Below are 20,374 nucleotides of genomic sequence, written 5' to 3' on the forward strand. Positions count from 1 at the left end.
TTACACTTTGTATAGGAGAGACCATGTGGGGAAGAGGGGTGGGGGTGTTACTCTCTCTGTCAAAGATCAGTTCACTTTCCTGCAGATGGAGTTGTTGTTTTTTTTAACCAGGAAGGGCGTCTTGACACCCTCTGGGTCAAAATACGAGGAGAACATGGGGAGGGTGACATACTTGTAGGAGTCTACTATAGACCTCCCCACCAAGAGGAAGAACTAGATCGGGAATTCAATAGGGAACTGGTTGAGTCTTGAAGGAACTGGCAGACATCACTGCAGCCCCCTTGGCAGAGATATTTGAAAATCTGTGGTGCTCAGATGAGGTTCTAGAAGACTGGAAAAGAGCCAACATGGTCCCTATCTTCAAGAAAGGGAGGAGGAATGCCCTGTTGAATTATAGACCAATCAGTCTGACATCCATTCCTGCAAGAATCCTGGAAAAAACTGTCAAGGGATCCATCAACACCAGTCTAATGGAAGGCAAGCATCTGAATGCCAGCCAACATGGCTTTGTGACCGACAGATCTTGCCTGACCAAACTCATCTCCTATGACCAGGTAACATGTGCCCTGGACAAGCGAGATGACATAGATGTCATATCTGGATTTCAAAAAAGCCTTTTACCTAGTTCCCCATGATGTCCTTATGGTTAAGCTGGGGAACTGTGGCCTTGATCACCTTACGGTCTGATGGCTAGGTAACTGGCTACGGGGTCGGACCCAAAGAGAAATAGTTGACAGGAGCAAATCAACATGGCACAGGGTGACCAGTGGAGTTCCTCAGGGCTCGATACTTGGACTAGTAGTCTTTAACATCTTCATTAATGATCCAGATTCAGGAGTCAGATGTGAACTGGCCAAGTTCGCAGATCATATGAAATTATAGGGGAGGGTGGTCACACCACAGGACAGGCTGGGGATACAGGCCGACTTAGGCATGCTCTCAAGGTAGGCCAGCCAAAACCTGATGGTGCTTAATGTAGAGAAGTGTAAGCTGCTGCACCTTGGTAGGAAGAACCTTCAATACACTTATAGACTCAGCAGTACTATGCTCACTAACATGAGCACCTGGTGGCTGGGGTGGCACGGCAGCGGTAGGAGCATGGAGGCGGGAGTAGCGGAAGCAGCAGGAACACGGTGGTGGTAAGTGGGGGAGCTCACGCAGATGCCACCAGCACTGTCAGGAGTGGGAATGGGAGGTGGGGTGGTGAGCGTTGACCAAGAGTTGGTGACTACCCACAGTCATTGCCGGCAATGGCAGCGGTGGCCAGTGGGGATCGTGGACCACCCATAAACACTGCCAGCGGTGTCAGTGGTGGGGTAGCAAGCAACAACTGCCTGCAGTGTTGGAGGTGCCTTTTTGTAGGGATGCACCACCACACTCAGGGTGTGCATGAGCACCCCCTATGCATTGCCCCTGCCCACTAGCACCATGACTGAAAGGGTCTTGGGAGTCTTGACTGACCACAAGATGAATATGAGCCACCAATGCGAAGCAAAGTGGCTGTGGCTAGCAAACCAAACCAAACTCTGGCGTGCACGCACTGATGCATCTCGAGCAAAACCAGGGAAATCATCCTCCCTCTTTATTCAGCCCTGGTAAGACGACAGCTGGAGCACTGCATCCAGTATTGGACCCCCACTTCAGGAGGGATGTGGAGAAGCTTGAGAGAGTTCAGAGGACAGCCACTCATATGATCCAATGCCTGGAGAGCAGGCCACAAGAGGAGAGGCTGAAGGACTTGGAGCTCTTCTGTCTGGAAAAAGAAGGCTCAGGGAGGGACTTGGTGGCAGGCTACAATGATATAAAAGGGGTACATCAGGACCTGGGAGAACAGCTGTTCACCAGAGCTCCCCAAGGGATAAAAAGGTCTAATGGCCATAAACTCCAGGAAGGCGGATTTAGACAAGGCATAAGAAAATTTATTTACGGTGCGAGTGTCCAGGGTCTGGAACAAACTCCCCTCAGAGGTGGTGCGAGTAACTACTCTGGACTCTTTCAAAAAAACATTTGGATATATTTCTTGCTGGGGTCACTTGATCTCAGCTGACTTCCTGCCTATTGCAAGGGGGTAGACTTGATTTCACCAGGTCCCTTCTAGCCCCTAATCTATGAAAAGGTTCCATTCAAGACATAATTGAGTGCCAAACTGATTTTGACTTTTGGATCAACTTTTTAGAGGTTATATTGAGCTCCTTAAAGGAAAAAAAATTACATCCTGAGGAGTGAGTTAAATTAAAAAAAAAGGAGGGTTTTATTGATGCACAGGGAAAATAAGACTTGTAAACAAGTGGTAGCACTGAAATAAACCATAGTTACATGAGTAATAGAAATGGAGCTGGTTAGGAAGAGAAAGGGAAGAGAGTGGGGAGGTGGGCAGAGTGCAAAAAAAGAGTAATGTTTACTATTGATTTCAATAAGCATTTACACCTGTGTGAAACTCACTGGCTCTTATAAAACTGGTTAAACCCTCTCAGGTCTTGGAGTAATTCTTATCAGCAGCTTATTCAAGACTTTTGGTCTGAAACCACGCTGTCAAGTTCCCAGAGTCTGGTCTCTTTTTGGATTTTTTATTTTTAAACACAAAGCTATCCATAATTTCAATACAGTAATCTATATGGGACTTAAGGTACTGTTACAAAGAGGTAGACACATTAACTTTGGACAAAAAATAAAAGTACCTGAATAGAAAAAGAAAAAAAGAACATGTGAAGATCATGGGGAAATGGAAGAAAATTCAAGGGGGAGTTTAAGGCCAAAAGAGGCAGCAGGAAAGGAAGATGGAACTATCATTGACCTGGGCATTGATCAATTCTAAAGCATCATCCTTAGCACTTGCATCCAGGAATCCCATCCTAGTTTACAGAAGGAAACTGAGGTACAGAGTTCAAGTGATTTGGCCCAGGTAGTAACACAAGAGAAAGGTCTCACATCATTGCACTAAAATAGAAAGCAACGTCTTTTGTAAATGAGTTATACACAAACTGAACAAGGAAAATGGTATCACACAGATGCAGCGATATCCATCTGGCTAGCTTTCTATCTGTCTAATTAGAAATCAGAAGGGGAAAAGGAGAAGGTGTGCAGGTACTGCCTAACTGTGCCATTTTGTTGGGAAGAACTTGTAAAGTTGTAATTTACAGTAGTGTGCTCAGGGGAATGTTAATAATGAATGCACTATTAAGATGCCGTGTTATTATTTGCTGGAGAATCGTATATGCATAACTGACATATTTGCTTTATTTTTAAGCACTTTGTCACGACCCAGTGATTTTTTGTGCCTCGGCACTATGGAATTTCCTGGCCACATGAGAGCTCCTTTGCACGGCAGAGTGTTCTGCTGCAATTAAGAGCCTGCGTGCAGGAGAGTTCCCGCCAATTTGCAGTTTCCTTTGCAGGATGCATTTCTTCTTTGCAGCACAGAGATGCACGGTGCAAAGAGTTCCCGCTATTCAGATGCAAATTTGTGCCCCGTTATTGGCCAGTGCTAAATTATTCACACATGGCGGCTAGTAATTGGCTCGCTGGCCGTTTAAAATTACGCGCGACTTCCGCCCAAGTCGAAGAGCTTTGAGCACGCTGCAGAGTGTCTCTGAAGTTATCTGACTTGCGGCTGCCGATCGATAGACTGATCACCTATCGATCTTTCTTCCCATCACCGAGCGCACCCCCGACGTACCCCTTTCCCCGCCGGCTTCGAATTGCGGACGGATTAACTGGCTGGGGCCCCGCCAGCTGGAACAACTCGTGTGGTTGTTCCGACGACCGGACCACCTGCGTCGTGATTGCAAGCGGCACGAGTAAAGTTTTTTACAACCAATAAGTTGTGTCTGCCTCTCCATTCACCAGCCCGCCCTGACGTACGAGCGTAACTCGAGTCGGCCCTGGCCGTCCGAGACACACTTGAGACCAGATCTTCAAAGTCTTAATTCCCATGGTCCCTTTACATCAATGGAAATTAGGTGCATAAATGCATCCTTGCAATTCATACCTAAATGCATCTTAGGAGGCTGAGGTGCCATGACATGATTAATACAGAAGGTAAGGCCAAAAATTGCTTCACAAGTGAGTCTGTGGCTCCTCACCATCCTCCCACCCTGCATCACTGACTAAGTTTAATTTTAAGCTTGTTGAAGGCAACAGACAGGCTCCCCTGGATTTCAGTGGGCAATTGGCCTGACCTTTGATTGCCAGCTAAAGCCACAACCACATGAACAGCCTTGCTCTGAGGCAGGGAATCTCAAGAAAAAGCCTGGAAGCAATAGCCACAGAGCAACTGTGCGCAAATGAATAACTGTCCCAGAAAGACATTACCTTGACCCCAGGATGAAATTACCCTGGATTGAAACTACAGTAAAATACCAGGGCCAAGGCAGATTTATTTTAGTTCTAGGCTGCAAATTTTTTTTTTTTTTTTTTGGCCTCAGGGCACCTGGGATATCCCTTCAATGAGTCCATACCCTGACAGCATTAAAAGAACAGTCATGAAAAAAGTTGATTCTTTGGTGGGGTTTTTTTCTAGAATAAAAAACAGTAATGCCAGCTTTATAATATTGGAAGTTCTCACCTTGAATCAGACAATCTTTGTCAAAACAGAAGCAGAAAACAGTAACATCAAATAATTTAAGACCATGGTAGCTATCAAAACCAGGCCACTGAAAAAAACACACACCAATTCATTACAGTTATGTTTAAAAGAAACCCAAACATTTGATTAATATCCTTGTCTCCTTACTATTGTCAGCTGTCCATTAGGACTGTGCGAGGCTTTGGATCCAGAGAAGTTTCGGACATTTTGGCGTCTAAAGCAGCATGTCCGGATTGAAGCGCTGGCTTTGTTAGGCTTTCCGAAGCAGTTCAGAAAAGCTTCAGAGCTGCTTTGGAGATCTGGCCATAGGGTATAATGGGGAACCAATGAAATATCTATAACTTTGTTGGGTTTTTTTGTCTGATTTGGATGACATTTGTAGAGGTGGTAGCCTCTGCTGAGAGCATGAAGCCTACCGAGTTTCAAGAAGATCGGTGCAGAGGTTCAGGGGGAACTGCACCCCAAATTCTTGAAAGCAAAACGTGTCACGTCTGTGTGTTACACCACTGGAGGGTGAAATCAGCAGGGGTGGCGGCCCCTGGTGAGGCCAAAAAGCCTGCCAAGTTTCAAGGTGATACTTGCAGGGGTTTGTGGGGGGAACTACACCTCAAGCTGCTGACAGGCAAAACTCATGGCATGGGTGACACCGTGTGTGTTCAGGCACAGCAGGGTGAAAGCTGCAGGGATGGTAGACCCTGCTGTGGCCATGGAGCTTGCCAACTGTCAAGGAGATAGGTGCAGGGGTTCTGGGTTCTGAGGCCCTGCACCTCTGGCTGCTGACAGGCAAAACTCGTTACATGGGTGCTTGTACAACAGACTGTCTCTGTCTTGGGGGGGGGGGGAAAAGAGGAGAAGTGGGGGGAAGGACTACTCTCATTATTGACTGTGTAGCTGGCCAGTGACTGTCATCCTTCCCTGAGGCCTCTTCCAATCCCAGTACTCTGGAGGAGGCATGGAAAACCTGCATAAAAGGCAGCATTGTTTGAACTGCCCTGCTTTCTGCCTTGGTGTCAATTGAGTGAAGGCACACCTTAACACACACACAGTGTCACTCACCCCCACCCATGTCACCAGCTAGAGGTGCAGAGTGCCAGAACCCAGAACCCCCCTGCACCTATCTCCTTGACAGCTGGCAGGCTTTGTGGCTGCAGCAGGGGCTACCATCCCTGCAGCTTTCATCCTGCTGTGCCTTAACACACACAGTGTCACCTATGTCACTAGTTTTGCTTGTTCGCAGCTTGAGGTGTAGTTTCCCCCAAGCCCCTTATCTCCTTGCACTTATCTCCTTGAAACCTGGCAGGCTTTGTGGCCTGAGCAGGGGCCACTAGCCCTGCAGTTTTCAGCCCGCTACACCTTAACCCACACAGGGTCATCTGTCACAAGTTTTGCCTGTCAATAGCTTGAGGTGCAGTTCCCCCCAAACCCCTGCACCTATCACCTTGAAACTTGGCAGGCTTTGTGGCCTCACCAGGGGCCACCACCCCTGCTGATTTCACCCCCCAGTGGTGTAACACATAGACATGACATGAGTTTTGTTTTCAAGAATTTGGGGTGCAGTTCCCCCCCAAACCTCTGCACTTATCTTCTTGAAGCTTGGCAGGCTTCATGCTCTCAGCAGAGGCTACTAGCTTGGTAAATGTCATCCAAATCAGACAACAAACAACAAAGTTATAGATATTTCATTGATTCCCCATTATACCCTATGGCCGGATCTCTGAGGCGGCCCTGAAGCTTTGGAGCTGCTTCAGATGGATCGAAGCAGAAACCTGGTCCAGAGCTCCGGATCGGATCCATGGCATCCGAAGCGTCTGGATCCAAAGCCGGATCAAATAGCTGCCTATTCGCACAGGCCTACTGTCCATGTTCCCCTTCTCTGCAGGGGCATCAGAGTGTGGGCCTAGAACAGTGGTTTTAGACTCAAGACTGCCCTCAGAAAGTGCCAGCTCTTAGATTTTTACTTGTTTTTTTTAACCACAACAGATTGGAAGGGTTTTGATGCTATGGATTCCTATTTGAAATCTTTGGGTTTATTTTGTGAATCATGCATAGGTATTTCCACAACAACCAGTTCTAATATTGAGCAGCACCCTTATAAAAAGAATATCACAGCACTCCAGGGTGCTGCTCACCCTTGCTGAGAATCACTGACCTAGAACATTACTTTTATCTACACGTCTCCAACAGCAAGTGCAATTCCTACTGCAAGTGATTTCACTGAGTAGTTGTGTTTGGAACACTCTATTCAATCCCACATGAGTTTTGGTTGGTACAAGAAAACATAGGCCCTTGTCCTGTGAAACAATCAATCAGGGTCATGATATGCTTTAGAAAAGAAACCTTCAATGTGAACTCTGGGAAAGATTGGCAATGAAGCAGAACACTAAGGAATGACTTCCTAACCAATGTCTCCTCATTAAATTTCTCCAACTCTATAACATATCTTGGCTATCTCTGGGAATTAGGACCCCGGAAATTCTCTTTGCCAGATTCTCATTTGAATTAATGTCCTATTAAACCACACCATTCTAAAGCTGTCTTAAACTATAAGAAGTCCACTGACGAATGAAGTCCTGCTATAAATGAGAATTAGATCATAGGAATCCCATGCTATAGTTTTCAACAGGAGTTACGTTTTGTATTGTTCAGTTTGTTCATATATAAAACTCAAGAAGCCCTCAAAGAAAGGGAGACAGCATTATAGCTTGGAAGCAGGAGAAGAGATCAGCTTTTAAGAATACTAGCTAATTTTCTTAATAAATGTGTGCTGCACAAAGACAGAAACTGGAGTGACTCTGGACAATCTGAGAAACCTCCTCCCTTCTACCCTGCCCCCCATCACACAGTCTAGTTGCGAGTTACTTTTATGCTCACAAGAAAATATTTCTCAGAGCTTCTTTTGCTGCTTGAATAAACGTTTACTCAGATATTATTTTCAAATAGGATGCTATTCCCTTTCCCAGTTACAGTACATCAGTGGTGACAAGACCAACCTTGTACATTCTGCACTGGAGCAGAATGCAGCATACATCCCATAAAATTCAATTAAGTCTCACACAGGCACTAGGCTGTCCTACATCAGTTTTCTTTTCCCTCATATTTTACAATAAAAGCTCAATGTTCCTATCCAAAGCAGGCCCGTACCTTCATTGACTGAACAGGCCTGTAAGTGAGGTCTAAATTGCCTTGTAACTAGCTCATGACCTCCATGCCTTTTCATTACAGAGGTTTCCTTTTAGTTGCCATTTAACATTAACATGCGCAGGGAAGGGGAAGGGAGTGAGGGGTTACAGTCTGAGGGGAAGAAATATGATACACAATAAAGATCCCATAGCTGACTTCAGAAGTATAGCAGCCCTGCACAAACTGAAAGTTGCTTGCTTTTGAGCTACAATATTGGACGCAACAAGCTTAAAAGGACAAAAAGAGTGCAATTAACATAAATATTGAATGACTCCAGTATAGAATATACAGGCAGAACTTGCTTTAAACTAACTAGTATAAGTAGTAATACCATAGGATAGGATAAATAAGCAATTAGATACATTGAGCTCCATGCTGACACAGCTACCCAACAGAGCCTGTGGTGGAAACATGCCATTACTGGTTCCTTTTCAAATGGGATCCCAACCGTGTCTTCAGAAAAGCAGTTCAAGCACAAGTTACTATTGATACTTCTAACTAACTGTTAGTTAATTATGTTCATAATTTATCCTTTTGCTAATATTAATGGGAATTTTAAAGAGAAATGATGGTACTGCTTTTTAATTATTAAGTAAACTAATTTAAATTTAAGGTAATGCCATACCAAAAGGAATAAATATATGTTTTGTCATGTGCAGCAAGATAAATCTAGATTTTTCCAATATTACTCCATTCTCATGCTTAAAGGTAAGTGTGTATGAGAGTTTTTTCAGGATGAAATTAATTGCCTCCCTATTCTGTACTTATAGGAATAAAATATATTTAGTTAGGCTTTATTTATTTCTTAAATCTTTATTTTGTCTCTCTCTGTATTTTAAAAGAAATTAATATTTTTACTATCCATAATGTTTTCTAGTTAGTCTGTAAAAGTTCTAACAAACTGATTATTTGGTTGAGGGGCTCTCATTTAAAACTCTATTGTAATTGCACAGCTGAACCTTTCGTTACTGGGGAATCTTAAATCAGAGACTTAAGAATCTGGTTTTTGCTTTCAAATTGCCCTTATCAGCCTTCCTGTGTAAGAGTCTTCTGTAACAATAGGACTGAAAAATCAAATTAGTCTACTAATAAAGTTTTAAAGTAATTGCTTTAAAGCACAGATTATCATTGTGAAGCAAATTACTTGTAGGTACTTTCCTGTTTATTCTCATACAGGGCCTGAAATTGTACACAGTTTCACTCTGTTAGTTTGGAGAGCTACAGTGAGAGCCCACTGTTTTGGCATTTTAATGATGACATTTCTTTGGAATAAATTAATACTGTATTTCTTCAGAGACTTCTTGTCTTTATTCCTTTAAGGTTCTACAATCCTTAAAAACCAGCAACTCCACCAAAGACAGCAGAGCTCAGCACTGCACTGGGTTAGGACAATTAGTACATCCAAGTGTTTCATGAATTCACTGCTGCTCGGTTACCCATATTCATGGTTGTAAGCTGCTTTCAGCCCCTTGCTTGGGCTCTGGTCTGGAGGGTGCTGCTGTTAGTTAACAGCCCCCTCTACCAGCTAGCGGAAGCAGCTCACTCTGATTTTTTTTAAGTGACAGTGGCACAGGCCATATCTTTATATAAACCTAGGGCCGAGAAACAGAATCTGAAAAGAAACTGACTATTTACTCTTTCACAAAGATTCCTCACCTCTGCGAAGAGAATACAAAACAAATGCAATCACCAATTGTGACTATGTTTTGAGACCTTTTTCCAGTTGTTGCAATTACTACACAAGAAAAAAAGAATTCATAAGGTTTTCAGCTGTTTGTTCAGCAAAAAGCAGTCGTCTCATAAAGCACCATTGGTGAAAATTTACAATAGCCTTTTCTTCAGTGCCAGCATTAGGTCTGACATTAAAACAGAGCTGCAGACCCATCAATAATGAAAATCTGGTTAACTTTTAAGTTTTTGGTTGGTGAAGGTGATGTTGAAGGCAAAATACCCATTAGTTAACTAGAAACATGGGTATTATTATTTATAGGGGTTTTTTTAACATTGTCCAACACTTCCTTTTGTAAGATACTAGTTTGTGTGTTTGTAACTATGCTCCTTGAGTGGAAGTTTTCCATGCTACTGTCTGCCTTAAAATTTAAGAAAATTAAGTCATTTCCAAGCATGAAGCTAATGAAAATTATACTGTATCATGTGGATTTAAAAAAAAATCTGGTAGCCTTTTCTTTAAGAAGCTTTTATGCTGTCTCATTATGGATCAGACAAGGACTGGAAATTTATCCGAAGCTGGCCTTTATGTATCTGTTGCTATTCCCACTAAAATCCACCCAAATAAAATAAAATCCACCCAAATCTGACCAAGTTACAAAAGTCACAGTTCTCACGGGTCCAAAAGAAACTTCTTCACTTGTGACGGTGAAAATCTTCAAATATAAGACCCTCACCGAGGATATTTAAACCTCTCACCACCTCTTGTGGCTGACCCAGCTCTACAGGCACCATGCCCACAGATTGACTGGGGATACTCCACTGTGGAAAACCTGACTTCTCCTGTAACAGCTGCTCGTATCCAGCCTAGGCACTGCCACAGACTAGGGAACCCAACTCTCTTTTGTTTATAGGGATCACCCTTCTGATTCAAAAGCAGTAGACTGCTGATTCTAAGCCTGTTGATAGTCCATGTGAGTGACAGTATGGTGGCACATGCCAGATTTGGAAGGGATGTCAGTTTGCTTTTTAAAAAACTAGGCAATTATACACAAAATAGATATCAAAAGAGGTTATTAGAATTGCACATCCAGGAACCCAAAAGTTAGGATCATGCCTACGGTTGCCTGTGCAGCCTTAACTCAGACTCCTTCCGCTGCTTCCATTAAATGACAATGTATTATTTTTCTCAAGGATTCCTGCTTCATTCAGTGCATAGCACATTATTTTAAATAATATTTTTATATCATCTAATAAATGTGTGTTTATTATATATAATGTTACATGATGTAATTTATATATCATAAAATATATGAGTACCTCTCAGAAACTCTGTGATTGGGACACTGTTGTCAAAATACTGTATGCAAATACAAACCTGAAAGAAAAATTGTGGAGAGGGAAACAGAGACCCTCAAGGAAACGGACTTGTTCCAGAAAACTTGGACTCTGGTAACAGAGTCCAAGTACCTGACTCCTAATGTATTGGAGGCATGTGAATATGTATGGCAAGTTGCCAATGAGTGGGCATTAGTCCACTGAAGCTCTTCTAGATTTGTCTGTCTATCTGGGAGGAATCTTTTCTGACCCACTTGTAGTAAGTTTTGCAGCATGGTATTATGCTTAGTCGCCAGCACAGTAAAAAGTAGGCTTTTCATACAGAATAAGTATGTGTAAACAGTTCAGCTGTTTTTCTAATACAGTTTACAAAACTGGAAGCATGATGAGCAGGACAGGGCAGAAGAATCTGACAGAGGTTCAGTACAGCAATGAGCGCACCCACCCTCGTGGGAGGTCACCAATACATGCCTACCGAAGGGTTAGGTAGCACCTAAAGCAGAGATTTAAAAAGGTGTGCCATTCTTTGTACATCACATTAGTGCAACAGTGATCTGCATGGGAAAAGCTGGCCTGCTTTTGCAATGTGGTTGGCTTTCACTGGCCCACAGCCTATGCTGGAGTCATTCAGCTGACAGAATGCCACACTGCTCCTTCTGCAGCCATATACTGCTGCCAACTCCTGAATTACTGGAAAAATACTAAGCAAAAAAAAAGGAAGGAAAAAAAAAACTTGTGGGCAAACAGGCAGAAACCCAGAGTTTCCTCTATATCAGACTATAGGGAATATTCCATCGCTGTTTGTGCTTTCTCATTGGGTTTAAAGAAGCTGGACTGATTAAACAGGCCTAACTGTTTTAAGTGCATCCTAAGTGCATTAAATCTTTTCACTAGAGTTATATTAGTAAGTGCAGTTGCTGTGGGCAACCATGGGAGGAACAACAAACATGAACACTGAGCTGCAGGGCTTGTGTTAACATGCTACTATTTACTACTTAATGCTAGCTCCATTCCAAGTGGAAACTGTTCTTTCAGGATTTCCCAGAGATTTTTGGAAACTGGCAATCAGAAGTTACAATAACTAATGGAACAGACAGCTCATTTAACATATCCTGACTTAGGTAAAGATGAGCTTCAGTTTTAAAAATTTGAATCTCAGCCAGAGGTTTTCCAAAATGTGGGGGTTTAAATCAAAATCTGGAGTTTAAATGATGGAAAAGAAACATACAACAGAATGATGACTATGACAGGAAAGTGCACTAGTTAAGAGAAAATCCATATGTAAGATGGAGACCCAATGAGTCTTTGCTGAAACAGTAATTTGCTAAATTATTTGTGAGATCATTAAGGAGAACATGTAACCAAATTTCTTTTTCAGGAAAGCTCTTATTACATCTCTTTCGGACACTCCTTATAAGCGTATCTTTTCATTACACTAAATAAAATCCAACTATTTAAGAAACACACAGAAACCAAAGCCTTGGTGGAAAGTTTTACCCTCTGAATGTGTCCAAGGAAAGAAGTCGTCTACGTTTAGGTTTCCCCACTTCTGTCCTTGTGCTTTCTGAAGCGCTGTTATCCTGAAATGTAAAACAGATAGTTTTTGCTTTCCTGTCCTGCTTTTTTTTTTTTTTTTTTTAATGTCAAGACTTCCGTAAACAATAAACTCCACTTTATTCGCTGGGTAGAATTAATCTTTTATGATGTACATTACATTGGTGCCCAGAGAGGGTTAGAATCCCATTGTGATAGGTAACAGATGATTAAGTGACAAAAAGAGCTCCTGCCAGATACCTTACAACTTAGGTGTTAAACAAGACGCAGCAAATAAGTGAAGGTAGAGGAGATGGCAAAGAAAGAAAGAAAAAAAAAAAAATCAGATAAAAAAAATATGTCCTTGATCATGTTTTTCCCTGTAGGCAAATTTAAGAGAGAGGGCACTGCTGAAACACTCCTAAATAGCAACTCTGCCTTGAGTCTCAAGAAAATCATTTGTTTAAATCATTTAGCAATAGCATACCCTTAAATGATATGCACCATGCCATGATTTGAATTTGTAACAAATGATTGGAGCATTTTTTCAAAAAAAGAACATGAATAAAACCAGGAAAGGAAAGTGACCTAGGTTGACATGGGGGCTATAATTCACCCTCTAAGCACAGTGAGCCAGCTCCTCATCTGGAGGCTGGAGGGTATCAACATAGTTCATTGCTCTTGCATATTGTTTTCTCATCAAACAGACTATGCATCAAAAGGTGAGAGAAAAGCATTTTTTCCAGTTAGTCCTTTCATACCTTACAAGAGTCATAAATCACTATAGGCTGGTTCAAGTGGATTGTATAAGTATAAAGGGTGTGGAGGGAGGGAAATCAGTGGAACTATAGACAAATTTTGGAAACCTCTTTTCTTATTACATCCAGAAAAGATCTTTCTGGACCTTTCTGAAGTCTTTTAGTCATGTTTCAGGAACATTCCTAATCACGTGGCAGAAATTCCCTCTCTCGAAATTTCTGGAGTGGACTGAAAAGAACAATACAAAACTGGTTGTGAAACATCCAGTCATACCCAGTAAACAAGAGTAAATTGGAAGCAAAGCTCCAAATATCAAAGTTCCTTGATAAACCTCTCCTGCCATGCACAATATGGCCTTATATCTTCTATATGTATATATAGGAAGTTTGCATATTAATATTTCAATGATGGTAAACTGGAGCAGCACTTCATTAGATTTGAAGGAGCGCCTCTTCTCAGGCCAGGCCTCTGGTTTGACTCATATTAAATTACAAAGCTAAACAGAACAGGAAGGATCTGTGCTCCTAATTCTGTTTGATAGATCTCTTTGTCATTTTCAGATGCCAGATTGAAGATAGCCGCCTCTTCCTTGGCAAAGAACAGTGCTTTTAAGCTCCAGGCTATCAGAGAGAGAGTGCCTACAGTACGTGCATAGACTGACAGTTGCATTAAGATGTTTCCTGCAGTTTCTTTAAAAAGTTATGGCAACCTGCTTATTATTATTTGCTTTCTACAGGTAGAGCTAGTGAAATTGGGCAAGACAGAGCACAAGTAGCAGTTGAAAGTGCATTGGTCTCTCTCACAAAGCAGTAGCAGCATGCATCTGCAGATGTGCTAGTTGAGGGAAGCAGCATATGGAAAAAGGCATGAGGTTTAACAGAGGTTAGGTGGATTGATGGGAAAAAAATCTTTAGGAAATTAGTTTGCTTTCCCCAGTTCTTTCTAATTTCAACAGGATTAAGGGGCACCTCATCTTGGTAATTGTCTCATGTTTAATTATGATTATTGAAAGCTCTTCTCCTAATTTGCTTTAAGATTCTCAAATTGCTGATGGGTGGGGAGGAGTGGTGGGGGAGGGGGAAAACAAACAAACAAACAAACAAACAAACAAGAAGATGACAGATCCAAGAACATTTGGAACTCATTAACAGAACAAATTCATGGTTGATTTTCTCTTATCCTTATTTAGTATTTCCAGCTCTCTCTCTGGGAGATAAAACAGGTGCAAGTTAAACTAATGTAAACCAGGTTTAAGCGTATAGGTGTCCACATGCAAAACAAAGCTTTAGATAAACCAATGCAACATTGCACCTTCAGTTATACCAATGCACCTCATAGGTGTTTAGAAAAGCCAACTTTCTCTCTCATTTCTTTTCTTTAATGTATTACTTTACATAAAAGTTGGAAAGAAAAATTATAGAGATTTTCCATTGCATGTAAGTGAACTAGGCACCTAACTACAATGGAACTTTGGTAGAATTGGGGGCCTAAGTTCCCTAAATTTGAAAATCACAGCCCTCAGGAATGCTGATACACTGCTGTGGTAATAATGATTTACATTGATAAACTTTTTTTTTTTTTTTTTTAAAGAATTCCTTAGATAAAAAGTCTAAGATCTCACAACACCCCTGGGAAGTAGATCAACTCTGCTCCCATTTGACAAATGGTTAAACTGAAAGAATCAAGTAATCTTAATACCTAGAGCTCTTATATAGTGTTTTTTAGCTGCAGATCTCCAAGCATTTGACAAAGGAGGACAGCAAGATAATCTCTATTTTACAGATGGGGAAACTGAGGCATGGAGAAAGAACTGATCTTTTCTTGGTCATCCAACAAAACAGCAGCAAAACCAAGTGTTTACTCCAAACCCAGCACCTTACTGGTAGCTGCACTGCTTCTCTTAAACAAAGTGCCCAAGGTGACACAAGGAATTCATTGTAGAAGCTAGAATACAACCTAAAAGGCTTATGTTCTAACCACTAGTCCACATAATTCTTAAAGCAAACTCACTTACTAGGTCTGACCACAGTCCTAATTATTCTGTGAACTGCGCAGTGCAGCTCACACAAAACTGATTACTTAAACACTGCATTGAAGTGTTGGATAGGGAAAAAGAACACAGCCAAATATCATGTAGAACCTTTATCACAAATCAAGAAAATGTATGTACAATTTTGCAGCTTCTTGAAGGATGATGGTTTTGGTGGTTTTAAATGGTCACCTTGTTAACTGAAAATCTAGGTGAGGCTCTACAGCTGGAAGACAGGAGGAAGAAAGAATAGAAAATATTCTAATCGAAGGACAAAATGTTTATATTCATGCTATGCCATAGACTTGCTTGGTTTAAGCCCATACCACTTTAAATAATCTTCTAGGTTAATATTAAACAAAACTCAACAAATTATTAAGAGTTTATCTCATCTTCAGAGCCATTAACCTGTTGTGCATGTCAAAACTGATACCAGAACGCAACTCAGAAACTTAGCGGGGAAATTGCCATGAGGTTTCACCTGCTTGAGCTCTCTCACTGAGAAGTTTGATCTCTAATGAAGCAATTTAGGGAGAATGAGGGAGTTGAGGACCATCTCATCAACATTTGTCCTGGCCATGTTTCTCCTGGATTTAGTTATGTAGTTTCCATGTAAAAACTCAGCCTTTATTTTTGTTTCAAGGATCAAGTCATGAAAAAGTATGCAGAATGCGCATATAATGACATAGATAAAAAATGTAATCAGAGAAATTCTGAACTCTCACCAGTGTTCAAGTGTAGTGATTCCATGGAAACCAATAAAAGTTGCATCATAAACAGTTTAATTTTGGTGCAAAAAAAGGGATGTGATTAGCAAGTAACAGGCAGGCATGCCAGCACATTGGACTAATATTGTGCCATCATTTTGAATGAAAGAACAATGGCTTCTGCTCTGGCAAACAATTCTGCTTGTCTAAGGTTTTTCCATTCATTTTCATATTTATACATTGGCTAAATTTCCCTGCCAGAGCTGTTATGAGGTTCAAATGCAGTGTCACAACCAGAGATATTTATGGAAATCTGACCTCTCTCAGTTATAAATTTTTGGATCATGTCAAACTATGCTAGCTTTGTAATCTGAAAGTACTAAACTAGGTGATTCTATGGGCTCTGTTCCCATCTGTTTGTGGTAACTTCAGCTATTCTGAAATGTGGCTCATTTCACCTCCTATCATCAGGAATACAAAGAACCTCAATAAGGTAAATCACCCTTTACTATAAGGCCCCAGGGATGCAATGAAGCATCTGCACAATAATATATAAAACATGAGTAACAAATCTCATATAATTCATCCCCTTGCACTTGTGAGCTGAAGTTTACCCTAAGGTCAAAACCTTTAATTGTCCAAGCAGATGAAAATATGGCATGATGTTTATTTTACAGTTAAAAAAAATAAATTTAATTACAGAAAGCACAGCATGGAAATCAAAGAAATGGCGCAAGCTTGATTGTCTTCAATAAAGGAAATGTTGACTGGAAGTTTTCAAGGGTAAGGTATAAAGTAGCTGAATTGTAATAAAAGTTACAGAACAATTTCCAATACACAGAATATTTCTTGTGTTCTGTAAAAAATTGAGGACTTATTTTTTCAATGGAAGTATGGAAGACTAGCTATGTCCCCAAAGTGAAATTGCAGCCTCTTCCTTGCTGGACCAGATAGTCTCCTTTAAACTTTCCTGCCACAACTTAGATGGAAAAGTAAGGAACCAAAGATGCACTCAGTCCTAGGAGACAGTTGAGTTACTTTCTGCAATTTAGAAGGCTGGCTCCTCTTCATAGGGCTTCACCATCCCCATACCCTGTGCTTACCACACCAGATATTATGATTTTTCTTCCATTAGATGTCCTCTGTGGGAGTCAGAGTCTCTGGGCTGCCTGGATTAGCTTACAGGCAACCTGCTCCTTCCTCATGGTCAGTTGCGCCGTTCTTCCTTGCACATGTCCCAAGCAGACCATCCCACAGTTCATCTCTGCCCTTATCTTTCAGGGCAGAACTATACTGGGCCAACACCCCAAACTCACATCCCCACTCAGCTTTGTCTTCTCCCTACTTCAGGTCTGTGGGCTGGGATATCGCACCCACTGGACTCAAACTCACTGGTTTGGATGTTGCAACTACCTCGTCTTCCCGGCTCCACAGGCAAGTTAATCTTCGGAACTCTCTCCTGAGTCCCTTTGGTTGGCCATGCGCTGCAGTCGTCATTGTGTGTCCCTATGGGTCTCCCTCTGTGCTGTTCTCTTCACCAGCAGAGAGCTGACTGTTTGGTTGGCTCTCTCTTAATTCCCCATGCTGATCAGCAGTGAGACCGGCCGCAATGTTCCATTTGCTGCCTAGCCAGTTCTCCCAGCTAATTGGCCTAATTAGCATCTGGAGTTTTCAGCGTGGCTTTTTTCCCTGTCCCGGCTGGCTGGTGCAGTAAGATTGTAACTTGCCATGCCTGTCCAGAGCTCCCCGCTTAGGCTTTTCTAGTCATCCCAAGCCAACCGTGGTTCTGTGGACCAACAGTTTGCCATGGCAGCAGCTACCTAACCCACTGATACTTCTTGCCTGCCACGTTTTTAATGGAAATTTTTATCTTGGGGACTACTGTTAATCCCAGTTCAGTAGTGTCCAGCTACGATCGCTTGGTAGCATGAGAATCGTGGGGCTCCACCTCCCCCACAGCACACCTAGCACCAACCTGTTGTTACTTTGTTGTCACACAGATGCAGTGTTGTTGTCAGCCATCATCCTTATTTTTCCTTGTAGGTCTATCATCATCTTTCTCAGCCCTCTCCACAGTAGAAATCCCACATCTCCTCTATCCCACCGATTGACTCTGCTGAGTCAGTGTGTGGGGGCAGCTCCTCACATCAGGGTCACCACAACCGGTCTTACTCAGTCTCTCCGCCTGCCCTAGGCTGCCGAGGACTTCCTCCTGGTCCCCGACTTTGGACTGGCACACAGGGCTTTTATCAGTGCCTCGCTGCCCCAGGAAGCAAATTGGTGCCGGCATGCACTTACAAAGCACGTCTATGCCAGCACTGGATTTTTTTCTTCGTCCCATCTCTGGGCTCCTGCTGGCTGTGGCATGGGATGCTGCTAGGTTGTCAGTGAGTTTTGCAGCGTGGTGAACCTGCCACCACTGTCCTGCTCCCGGGTTCCAGGGTGCTGGGCTTTTGCTGGTGCAGCCATTCTGCCCCTGCTGACCCCTGTCTGCAGCTTTGTGTGCTGCGGGGTCGCTGGCATTGCTGGTGGTGCAGTGATCCTGCCGCCACCGCCATGTTCCCGTGACTCAGCATACAGCAGTACCACCAACTATTTCAGTGGTGTGGGGCTTTCACCATTGCCACCAGATCCCCGTGGCTCAGCATTTCCCTTGCCTGCACCATAGTTTATTGCTTCTTTGTTCTCTCAGCATCGTGCAGCAGGGTGGACCTATTACCCTGTCACAGAAAGCAATGACATAATGGATAGACTTTCTTCTGCCCTGATCCAACTCAGCTCTGTACAAAACAGCATTTATAGCAGACTATCCAGAATTCTAAGATATACCGTTTTCTTGCTCCTTTTCCTTCCTACTGTGGTGCTTTAGATTGCCTAAGAATATAGCATTCCTTTATAGCACTCTGAATGTGCTGGCCCCCAAGAATTGATGAAGTGTAAATTAACAGCATTTCATAACTTTGTTCCTTTTTGGGGGGATCTAGAAAATGTTTTTCTTTTGGACAGTGTGATTTCAGGTTTTCAACCAATCATATGAGTGAAGTTCTGGAATGGCTGACAAATTAGCTAAAGAAGGGAACCTGAATTGCTTCAGGAAAGACCATATGAAAATTATGGAAAGAACAGTGTGTTCTTGGAGTTGTAATTAAAGCATGTGATAAGGCTTAGGGATACTTCATTTCCTTGATGGGATTGAAAGGAGACTGTTAGCTCATCCAGTCTGGCCAGCAATTGTTAACATTGTATCTATAACCCTGAAGACACTTACCACTTTTTTTTCTTCACTGTTGAACTTAAATTATTGATTATTTAATTATGACCAGATCGTACAGCCTTATTCACACTGTCACCATGTGGGTTTCTTGCACATGAGAGGTGTCCAGGAGCACTGGGCTTGATTTTGCTGTATCTGTACACATAGACTGAAGCTTAAGAAAATGGGGCCAGGGTGAGACATGGATTCCTTGCACTAGTAGAAGGTCAATGACTAGATAGTTTTGCATTGGAGAGCTCAGTTTTCAATATTCTAGGATTCTTGAGGGAAATTTTTGGCTTTTTATGGGACAGTTCTTTAACAATTTTTAAAACTGTATTTATGTAACATTGAAGACATTTACCATGTTACTGTTTTTTCCTCACTGTTGAAATTAAGTTACTGATGATTTAATCATGACCAGATTGTAAAACCTTATTCATACCATTGCTGTGAGCACCAATTTGCAGTTACTGATCTAAGACACCTCCATGAAATCATTGTAGCTGACAACTGTCAAGTCCATGGAAAGGAAGACTCTTCCTTCGGTGCTCAAAAGTCATTCACACCACCACAACCATCCCTCCCCTTCCCGTTATGAGTTAGTGGACAATATTAGCATGATAAACTAGCCATAACCTTGCCCTCAAAATTCCCCTCTTCTTCAGGATGCTGGGACGACTCAGCAGGCCATGCATTTCATCACTGAGGCATGCACCTTAGGTGTTGTCTCATCAACTACTGCCCTCCCACTGGATAATGAACTCTTGGTTTCTGGTACATTTAGTCCATTTTCAAGATCCTTCATTATCCCCAATCTCCTGGGGGAAAAAATAAAGAATTTCTGACTCATTCACTAAGATGGAAACCACTTATGAGATGGATTCAAGAGCCACTGTTTGCCTATTATCTGAAAAGCAGCTGCTCCATCAGCACAATGCCAGGATATTGACTCAAAACTTACTCAGAAGTAAAATTTTCACCAGTAAATTGCTAATATTTTTTTTGGGGGGGGTTGAGGCAGAGCCCCAGCCAGTGCTCCTCCAAGCCCAGGTTCTGTGCTCCTGCCACTCCTCGCCTTGGGGCACCGACATGGGCACCATGCCCCCACTCACCACCACTTTCCCCTCCCATCTGCCACTGCTGCTCTTCTCATGATGCTTCCCCGTTTCACCCGCCACCCCCCCAACACACACACTTGTTGCTCTGGCACCATATCCCAGCTGCGCAGCCGAGACCCAGCTGTATAGCTGAGACCACAGGACCAGCAGAAGCCCGGCTGGCACTGCAGGTAGCCAGCTGAGAATTGAAGGGACCTGGCC

At 42.5% G+C, this 20,374-nt stretch overlaps 1 protein-coding gene across 1 annotated transcript in view; it reads right to left on the bottom strand.

The window, feature by feature from the left end:
* Positions 1-20,374, bottom strand: part of LOC102367842 (heparan-alpha-glucosaminide N-acetyltransferase-like) — a 349,117-nt gene that overhangs the window by 193,591 nt on the left and 135,152 nt on the right. Inside the window, exon 6 of the mRNA XM_025197703.1 lies at positions 12,269-12,351. Within this exon, the coding sequence (XP_025053488.1) occupies positions 12,269-12,351 (83 nt within the window). The remainder of the gene's footprint in view (positions 1-12,268; positions 12,352-20,374) is intronic.

Source organism: Alligator sinensis, unplaced genomic scaffold, assembly GCF_000455745.1.
Source record: "Alligator sinensis unplaced genomic scaffold, ASM45574v1 scaffold188_1, whole genome shotgun sequence".
Lineage (NCBI taxonomy): Eukaryota > Metazoa > Chordata > Crocodylia > Alligatoridae > Alligator > Alligator sinensis.